The following is a 9,705-nucleotide window of genomic DNA, read 5'->3' on the forward strand; positions in this document are numbered from 1 at the left end:
TGAGCTGCTCCGGGCCCTGAGGTGTGAGGGAGGAGAGCAAGGGTGGGGTGGGGTGGGATCCAGTAGGGGTTCCAGATACTGGAAGGCATAAATACAGTGTCCAACATTCCTGGGTCACCTTTACAAATGAAGGCCTGCCCAAATCGGGCTTCTGCTTTTTCTGATCCACAGAAAAAAACCCAGAAAATTAGACCCTCCCCCCCAAAACAAACACACACACAAACACCTGTCCCCCCCCCCCCGTCCTTTTACCCTCCCCCTTTCAAAAAAAATAGCACAGTAAAAAATACTGTCACAATATTTACAGTCACGCCCACTATGGGCGACTCTCCTCTTTGGAAAGGAGATACAATTCTCAGCTCTGACTCCCCCAGCCACTGTGGGGGAGACAAAGGCAGGGCGGCTGGGAGGGGGCACTGTTGGATGGCCACCGGGAGACTGTGGGGCCTGGAACCGGGCAATGCTGACAGCCCACACCATGGTCCTGGCTGCACCGGGAGGTCCAGCAAGAGAGTCCACATCCAGCAGGGAGAGGGGGTGACCAGGAAACCAAGCACCCCTGAGCCCCACACTGGCCCCCACTTGACAGCCAGCCAAGTGTGGACAGGAGCATGAGGGCTCTCCTGCCCCCTCCTCAGAAGCGTGACTGCCCAGCAGTCAGCTGCAGGTGGGCACACACGGCCCAGCCCTAGGGAGCCTTGAATGCCAAGGCCAGGGTGCACAACCTGGGTCCCTGGGCCCTTTGGATACCAGGGGTGCCCAGGGATGGGGCCTCAGCCACAGTGGCTAAAAGACAGCGCTGCGCGGACACCAGGGCGTATCCGGGTACAGGTGGCAGTGGACAGAGCGGAACCTGCGGGCACAGAGGGGAGGGCTGGTCTGTGTGGGATGGGGTACCAGGGACCCACAGGCCCAGCAGATGGGGTGTCCTGGGGGCACCTCTGTCTCATGGTGCTGCCCACAGGCACCAGCTCACTCTGCCAGCTCCTCTGCACACCCACCCAGCCTGTACTCTCACCTAGATGGGTCAGCCTCCACAGAGAACGGGCCTTTCACATGGACAGCGTTCCGCTTGTTTTCAAACATGCCGTAGCTCAGTGTTACCTAGTGGGGAGGGAAAGTGATGCTGGAGGAGGCCCCCTGTGTCTCCAGGCTCTGGGTGATTCCACAGCCTGGCCGTGCCCCCCTCACTCAGACCCTGGGAAGCAAGGCCAGATGGATGCTGGGGGGGGTCCCCCAGTGTCTGGTGGCAGTTAACACTGGGGCTCCCCCTGAACTAATTAAAACAGTTTAGCTGGGCATGGTAGTATCCTGTAATCCCAGATACTGGGGAGTAAAGATAGGAGGACCTAGGCCCGAGGCTAGCCATGGGAAAAAGCATAAAGAAATTATCTGAAAAATAAAGCAAAAAAAAAAAAAAAAGTGGTGGTGTGGCTCAAGTGGTATTCACTTGCCTAGCAAGTGAGGCCTGGGGTCCAAGTGTCAGTACCACAAAAATGTTTTGTAAGTCTGGGTGCTGGTAGCTCACAGTGTAATCACAGTTACTCAGGAAGCTGAGATCTAAGTACTGTAGTTTGAAGGCAGCCCAGCAGGAAAGGCCATGGGACTCTTTAACTAGCAGAAAACCATAAGAGGTAGAGGCTTTGAGCACAAAAGCTCAGGGACAGTGCCCAGACCCCGAGGTCAAGCCCCAGGCTAAACACAAAAGATTGCACCAATCTAGAAACTTGAACTCAGAGCCTCTAAGTTTCTACTCGAGGTTGTGCTCAATCCTCAATCACTTGAGCCACACCTCCATGTCCAGCTTTTTTTTTTTTGCCTGTCCTGGGGCTTGAACTCTGGCCCTGGGCACTGTCCTTGAGCTAGAGGCCAGTGGACCACTAGGCCACATTCCTGGCCTAAGTTCCAGCATTATGTTGGTTAGAGATAAGAATCTTGTGGATTTTATCTGCCCAGGCTAGCTCTGAACCGTCACCCTTAGATTTCAGGATTGTAGGTATGAGGAAGACTCCATAGCCTTCACCTTCTCCTGTGTGACCCCGCCCTCCTCTTTTTCCTGAGTACCTGCTCCTGGAGCTCGGAGGTGGGCACCTGCTGGAGGTTCTCGAGGTGGGAGTGGAAGAGGCCGCTGCGGGTGAGGGGTACGCCCAGCAGCGCCTCCACGATGTAGCCTATGGTGCAGTCGTCGGGAAGCCGGATCCGCTCCGCCGTGCTCAGGAAGTGGCTGCCACTGTGGGAGGGAGGGGAAGGTGTGCCTTTGTCCAGGTGCGGGGATCTCCTGCCTGCGCCCCCCCCATCTTCTCTGAGCCCTCTACCAAGCCCTGGGGCGGGCAGCCTCACCTGTGCAGGCACTCACCTGGCCCAGGGGCTCATCTTCAGAGCCAGCCCACGGCTGATGCAGAAGCCAGCTCCACCGGTGGCAAACCAGAAGTGGACGGGACGCTGCGGGGAGGGAAGGAAGTGTGGTGAGACCCCAGCCCGTGCGAATCTGCTTGGTTCTTTCTCGTAACTCCATGTTGCTCCCCTCCCAGCCCAATCTTTCTATGTCTCCAAAGACCCTATATGAACCTCTTGCCTCTCCCTCCTTGGCCCAATCTTTTTCTCCATCTCAAAATGGGTCATGCAGGACTGACTCCTCCAGAGGTCAAACACAGCACCAGGTCCGCACTCTCATGCTTGGCCACAGGTAGGTCACTCTGACCTTGGCTTAGCTGAAAGACCCTCACCCCAGGTTCGGCATTCCACTTGAGGCCTGGCCAAGGACCCTGCCCTGGGCCCCCAAGACACCACTGCCCATTTTTGATGTTTTCTTCCTTATTAAAACCCATATAAACCCAAACCAAAATCCAGTCCCTCACACAACCTCCAAACCCACGGGAAGGTCTGTGCCCCTCGCTGGCAATAAAGAATCCTCGTTCCCCATGCTCCTAACACTGGCCCCTTCCTAGTGGAGGGAGCAGGTGACAGACGTAGGTGGACAGCAGGAGATACTCACCACCTTGTTCTCGCTGACCCGCTCTGTGGCCTGGATGGGCCGGTCCAGGCTGGGCTTGCCGATGTACACATCCTGGGTATGCGAGAAGCTGGCCAGCAGTCGCAGCAGGGCCCGCAGATTCACGTAGTTGTCGTCATCCACATGGCAGAACCACCTGCGGGCAGGGTGGACAGTCAGGGAGGGTGCCAGGGCTGACAAGGTCAGGGGAAGGAGGAGGAGGAGGAGGAGGAGGAGGAGGAGGAGGAGGAGGAGCAGGAGAAGGAGGAGGAGGAGGAGGAGACCGAGGAGGCTTATGAAGGGCCAGGAGAGAAATCTACGAGCCAACTCACTTTCTCCCCGACTGTATGAAGCAGTCATATTCCACAGCCATCTTGCAGGACAGGGCCTGGCGGCTATGCGCAGCTGAACAGTTTGTGTTGACCACGTTGCCTGTGGACAGGGGAGGGCACCATAGAGCCTGTGATTCAGGCGGGATCCACAGGGCCTCTCCCACCCAGATGCTGGGCTCAGGGCCTGTGGACCCTCCCCCAGCGCTGTCCCCTCCCCCAGCGCTGTCCCCTCCCCGTGGCTGCCCGCCCCCTGCCCATTCACCCAGCTTTTTCCCAGTACCCGCCACCTGTTGCCTCTTGCTGAGCTCAAAGGGCCTGGGGGTGGGGGGGGGAGAGACTGAAAAGGCCTTATCTACATGAGAATGAGGAGCCCCCGAGTGGTGGGGCGGGGCGGGGTGTGGAGGAAACGGCCCTCAGAGCCCCCACGGGGTGGAGACTGTTTTGCATCAAGCCCAGCACTCTCCCCTCCCCATCCAGTCCGGGGCTCACCCGTGTGCCTGGCCAGCTCTTCGTCGTCCCCATCCGTGAAAATGAATGTCTACAAAGAAAAACAAGACCATGAGCCCTCTGCTCAGTGTTCCTGGGCCGAACATGGGGTGGGTGGGGATCACAACTGGGTAGCCTAAAGTTTCTGCACCTATGGCTCGGTACACCTCCTCTTCTCTGCACCCCAGTTTCCCCACATGAAGAGAGCAAGCCAGGTGTGAGTGGCAGCTGGGCTCGGTCCCCACTCCACCATCTCCACAGTCGGGCCAAGGTCACCTGGGTAGCGGCAAGGCACGAGCCAGGTGGGCCGCCCCACCTGCCAGCCAGGTAACAGACTTCCCTTGCTCTCCTTGCACCTGGCCGGCCCACACCCTTATTGACTCAGCTTGCCGCCTGCCGTTTTGGAGGCAGCGGGAGGGGCGGACGAGGTCGGCTTTGGGAAGCAGAGCCTCAAAAGCTCAGATCGGGGACAAAGGCCTCTGCTGGGTGGCTGCCAAGCCTGGGCAGACAAAGGGCCCAGAGGGAGGATGAATCACCAGGCATTGTCCGCCAGCTTTGTCCTGGTCCAGGGCAGCCTTAACTCGGCCGAGTTAAGCAGGAGTGGCTGGGCAGTTATTACCATACAGCTGGCCTGGTTAACTGAGCGGGGCTGGACATGAGGTCCCTGACAGGGGTGTGGCCACTGGCCAGGCAGCAATTCCACCCCCCACCCCAGGCATGAGTGGCCCAGGCAGGTTCTTCAATTGTGCTGGTCAGTGGAGGGGTGGCAGGAAACGGCTCCTGTCTCCAGCCCCCACGGGGCAACCCCTCCCTCACACGGAAGGCCTTGCCCGAAGACATTGTCAGGCTCCACCAGTGCCGGCACAGGGCCATCTCGGGCCAGGATTGCTCTGCGGTAGAGAAGGGGGCCGCCGGGGCGGGGCCAGGAGCTGCCGGCGCCCGCCTGGGCCCGTCCGCACACGGGCAGGAATGTTCCTATTTCTTCCTGGGCCGGCCCGCCCAGCGCGTGCCGCCTGCCGCACCCATAGAGTGCAAGCCTGGGGCGGATGGGGGATGCTCAGAGTAAAGACAGCAGGGCCCCCACCCCGATCAGGCCTCCATTTCCTTCCATGCACAAGCAGGTCCAATGGTGTGGCTTTGGCAACCAGGGAAAACCCCCACTGGGCAGCCCAGGCTCCTTGCAGGACCGGAGGACTGGACTGAGGTCCGCTCCAGCAAGTCGCAGAGGAGGTGCAGGTGTGAGCCAGACCTGCACCTTTCCTTCAAGAGCCCAACAGACACCCATGGGCAGCCCACACGTACAGACTGGCACCCAGCCCCCCCCCTTGCCCGCACCCCAGCCTCTTAGCCCAGGAATGCCGTGGGAGGTGGAGAGGGCCGGCCCGTGCAGACGCTCCGCTGTGGCGCGGGATTAAAGGAAAATGCTTTCTTAGTGAGCTCAAGCCTGTTCTCCCGCGCACCGCCCGAAAACCCCAGCCCAAGGCTACACAGATTAAAGTCACCTTTGTTCAGCTGGGGAACAGGGAGGCCTCCAGAATAGCTCTGGAGGAGCAGGGGCTCGAGGGGATGGGGGTGCTGGGCCTTCCGTGTCCCCAGTACATGGCAGCTTGGAGAAGGGAGTGTACAGCATGCACCAGACTGCTTCCTCTGTAAAAGGCGTGCAACAGAGCTGGGCTGTGCAGAGCCAGACTCCAGGCACAATGCCCCTTCCTCCCTGGGCAGTGTGCACCACTCAAGCTGGGGCCTAGGTCGCAGTTGCAGGCATCAGCTGCTGGCCATGCCCCAGACCAGGGACCCACCCCTGCAGGCACCTCCCCCAACTTCCCTGAAGGAAGAAGATCAGGGCAGCGAGGGCCACAGGGCTGGACGGGGCAGGCAGGGTGGGGGGGGCACCCACAGGAAGCAGTATTGTTCCTGGAACTGCAATTCAAAGAAACACAGGATGCCAAGTTCTGCCCCATCCATTGTAGCCCTGGCGGTGGCAGTCTGAAGCCTGGCGCACTCTGGGAAGGTGGGAGAGGGGGCACTGGGTGGGACAAGGGCCCTCTGCACCCTGCTTTTCCAGAAGCTTCCCCCTGACCTCAAACTAATGCTACCTGGAAGCCCCACACCCCTTTGGGCTTGGCTTAAGGGTACCTCTTCCAGAACATTCTCTTCCCATCAGGCAATGGCCTCTTGGCTTGCACAGCCAATCTGCCATAGCCTCCTGCACAGACTGGGGAGGGGGTGGTATCCCCCCCACCGGCCCGCTACATGCCATGAATGAGTCAGGCTCTGCTTGCTATGTGCATTAGCTGAGGAAGGGGCTTACCCAGCCCCTCAGGTAGGGCCTGGTAGAACGGCAGACCCCAACTCTGCCTCCCAGGTTCCCCACGTCTGAAGAATTTCCAATAATCTCAGGAAGACACGGGATCAAAGTCAGGCCCCACAGTGCTCAGCCCAGCAGAGACTCCGTCTCAATTCCCTTGACCACATCCCCTCTGCTTGAGAAAGCCCTCAGATTCCAAGAGAAGGGGTGGTTAGAGCACAGGGCAGCCCAGAGAGGGGCTGGAGGCTGCCCAAGGTCACACAGTAGGAGACCAAATGCTGGAGGCGGGTGCTCCTGGCCCAGGGATGGTGCCCCACAAGGGCTGTCAGTCAGGGCCATGGGGGGGGGGGCAGAGGCTCCCTCATCACCAGGCAACCTGAGTGGCCAGCGCGCCAGCAGCGGTTCCCATGGAGCGCATAGCTGCACACAAGAGGCCCGACGCCTTTCTGGGCTGGAGAAAGGCGCTTTGTTACCTTGCCCAAGGGGCCAGCGTGAGAGCCGTCCTAACGGCCTGGCCGCCAAACAAAACCCATGGCCCCCACTGCCCCCTCCTGCCAGCCCGCCAAGCCCCTGGGAAAAGGATGCTTCATTCCCAAGAGGCTGCCCTGGGGTTCCCAGGGCCCCTCTCTAGCAGGGATCAGATAAGACCCTGCCTACCCTGTGGCCTCCATCAGGAGCTCTCCAAGACTGCCCCAAATGGGGCTGAGCTAAACCAAAAATGCCCTGGGCCTGGAAAGTTTGAGAAGAGAAGAAGTAGGGTCCTCTCTGGAACCCCCACCTTCACAGTAACTACACTAGGCCACCGGGTCTGTTCCCTACTCCCCCTGGTGGGCTCACACACTGCCTTCTTCCCGCCCCAACCGTCCACCCGTAGCCTCAAGGGAAAATTCAAAGTGGTGTGTGTCTTAATTATGTGTGTGTGAGAGACCCTGGTACTCAATGTGGAAGGGGCTTCAGCACAAGGCTCCAGGCCTAAGAGACTGCTCCGTGGAGAGACCCTCTCCCCACAGGCCCAGAAAACTAGCAGGAGTCCCATGGCCCCAGCCTCCCTTCACCAGGAGCCCAGAGAAGATAAGCAGGGAGCACTAACACTTCAGGGACTAACATCAACTGTAGGGTGGCTGCAGATCATCCAGCATTCTTGCCAATTCTGGGGTTGAGCTTTTACTTTATTTATTTATTTAATTATTTATTTATTTATTTTTGCTCAAGCCTAGCCCTTTACCCCTTGAGCCACGGCTCCACTTCCGGCTTTCTGGTGGTTCACTGGAGATGAGGCTCAGGGACTTTCCTACCCAGGCGGGCTTCGAACTGCGATTCTCATATCTCAGCTTCCTGAGTAGCTAAGACCACAAGTATTGTACCACCGGCGCCCAGCAGGTGAAGTAGCTACGGTGCCCTGCGTTCTCCCACCCCTCCTACACTTACATACGGGAGCGCTGCCGCAGCAGGCACCCTGGGCTGAAGGAGAGGAACGGGCGTCACCGCCCCCCCAGCCAGCCCCACGGCTGGACAAGGGATGCGCGCCAGGCCCCTCGGCCCGCTCCGCCTGGGGTCGCCCGGGCTCACCATCTCCTTGTGGCGCGAGATCCAGGTCTCCAGCAGCAGATCGAGGCGCGCACGGTGAAACTTTCGGGTGGTCTTGACCGCGATGAAGACGTCTCGGGGAGTCAGCGACTCGGCCGGGGGCCGCGGGGTTCCGTCGGCGGGTCGGGGCGCGCCCCCAGGCCGTGGACCCACGTCCTTGCGCGCACGGGTCAGCAGGCCGAAGTACTCGGACAAGCTGTGCACCTCGCGCGCTAGGGCTGCGGGCGCCGCCCCCGCCGTCCCCAGACCCGACACCGGGGCCGCCCCCGCGGGGCCGGCCAGACTGCGCAGCGCGCGCCGGCCGCGCTCGGCGGGCAGCGGGGGCGGCGGCGGGTCGGCGGTGAGCACCAGGAGGCAGGCGAGCAGAGCGCCCGCCAGCGCCAGCAGCAGACGCCGGCCGCAGCGATTGAGCATGGTGGCCGGCGGCCGCGCGCTGCGCCTGCCCTAAGGGTCTACGCGGTCTAGGACCACGGTGCCCGCCGCACTGTCCAGCTGCGCTGTGCGCAGCCCGCGCCCGGAGCTCTTAAACCTCCCCGCCGGCCACGCCCCAAGACGGTCATTGGTTACACGCTGAGGGCGGGGCCCCAGTGGGCGGGGCCTCTGGATTCGCTTCTCAGCCCAGCAGCGCCCACGTGGGGGCCGCGGCGGGGGTCTGGGAACCTCCCGCCGGGGGTCCTCGGCTCCCGCCCCCTTTGAGCACGTGCACTCCCCGCCCCGCCGGGTCGCCCCCTGCGGGCCTCCGGGGGGCGTGGGGCTCGGGCCCCGCTGCTCCGTATGCGCTGAAGATGGGGCACCCAGGCTGCCCTCGGGGGCCGCGGCTGAGCGCGGCGGGGCGCGCCCTGGGCCCGGTGACTCGGGGTGCTGGGGCTCGAGCTGGCTCCGGGCTCCGACGCCCCGCAGGCGCGCACTTCCTCTGCCGGGGCCGGCCTCCTATCCCTAGGGGCTGTTCCGGCCGGCCCACGGAGGCGGCACCTGCGATGCTCCGGTGTGAACGCCGAGCTGGACGTCGTTTCGCACCTGTGCTCAGATGGGGCCCGGAGTGTCCAGCGAGAAGGCACGTGCACCCCACTCCCCCGACACAAGGAGCGGCACGGCCCCCGAAAGTTACGGGAGGCGCACAGCCAGGACAAACTTAAGGCCTCCCCTTTCCTTTGGGATGAAAGGCCGCCTTCTGTCCCATTTGGTCCTTCCGTGCTCGGGACAGATGTGACCCAGCTGTGCGCCGTCCCCGCTCCGCCTCCCTGGCACGCGGCCCCCGGCCCTTCCCACGGGCTCGGGCCGCCCCCCTGCACGAGCGGGGGCGCTGGAATGCGCCCTGGGAGCCAGGGCGAGGGGCTCCGGGCCCGGAAGCGGCCGAGGGTCCCGGGAGTGGGGGCCGGAGGAGCCTCTGCCGGCCGGCCGCCTCCCCCGAGCTGCAGCTGGGCTCTCCGCTGGGCTGCCTCTGGGTCCCCTCCACTCGGATCCCCTCGTCCCGTCTCCAGGAGTTCAGCGCCTGTCTCGACCACCACGGGCTGAACTTTCTTAGTTCTTAGACACCCGGCCTGCTGTGGCATTTGTAGTCAACGGGCAGACAACGAGCTCGGGACGTGGCTGGTACTGGGGCTTGAACTCTAGGAAGGTCCATAGAGCTCTGGCTGACGCCAGAGCTGCTGGCTCACGTCTGAAATCCTAGCTACTCACAAGGCAGAGATCTAAGGATCAGGGTTCCAGTCCAGCCTGAGCAGGAGAGTCCATGTGACTCTTATCTCCAATTATCAACCAAAAGCCAGACATAGTGTGCTAGCCTTGAACAAACATGTTCAGAAACAGGGCAGGGCCCTACACACACACACACACACACACACACACACACACACACACTTATTGAATAGATGGCTGCCAGGTCTTTCTGGTCTCTGGGGACAGCACTGTAGCCCATTTGCTCTGGAGGCCACCCCAGCCCTTCTATGATGGGGAGAGATGGGGTTAGCTGTTCCCAGGCCTCTTCCTGCCCACTCCAG

The 9,705-nt window shown here is 61.4% G+C and overlaps 1 protein-coding gene across 1 annotated transcript; it reads right to left on the reverse strand.

The window, feature by feature from the left end:
• Positions 1 to 243: 243 nt before the first annotated feature.
• Lfng (LFNG O-fucosylpeptide 3-beta-N-acetylglucosaminyltransferase) lies at positions 244 to 8,167 on the reverse strand. The gene is made up of 8 exons (XM_090329849.1): positions 7,688 to 8,167; positions 3,814 to 3,862; positions 3,325 to 3,424; positions 2,996 to 3,149; positions 2,357 to 2,442; positions 2,065 to 2,230; positions 1,019 to 1,104; positions 244 to 853 (listed from the first exon to the last, which is right to left on the reverse strand). Exons 1-8 carry the CDS (start codon positions 8,117 to 8,119, stop codon positions 787 to 789), a joined length of 1,140 nt encoding a protein of 379 aa, XP_090185975.1. The 5' UTR covers positions 8,120 to 8,167; the 3' UTR covers positions 244 to 786.
• Between the last annotated feature and the right edge of the window lie 1,538 nt (positions 8,168 to 9,705).

This window comes from Megascapheus bottae, chromosome 3, assembly GCF_031878675.1.
Source record: "Megascapheus bottae isolate mThoBot1 chromosome 3, mThoBot2.hap1, whole genome shotgun sequence".
Lineage (NCBI taxonomy): Eukaryota > Metazoa > Chordata > Mammalia > Rodentia > Geomyidae > Megascapheus > Megascapheus bottae.

What these genes read in the sequence shown, in the direction of transcription:
- Lfng (XM_090329849.1), bottom strand. Translation starts at nt 8,119, where the DNA reads ATGCTCAATCGCTGCGGCCGGCGTCTGCTGCTGGCGCTGGCGGGCGCT. An exon ending in TTCATACAGTCGGGGAGAAA is followed by an intron (nt 3,150 to 3,324) that starts GTGAGTTGGCTC and finishes CCCTGCCCGCAG; the next exon opens with GTGGTTCTGCCATGTGGATG. An exon ending in CCTCCGAGCTCCAGGAGCAG is followed by an intron (nt 1,105 to 2,064) that starts GTACTCAGGAAA and finishes CCTCCCCACTAG; the next exon opens with GTAACACTGAGCTACGGCAT.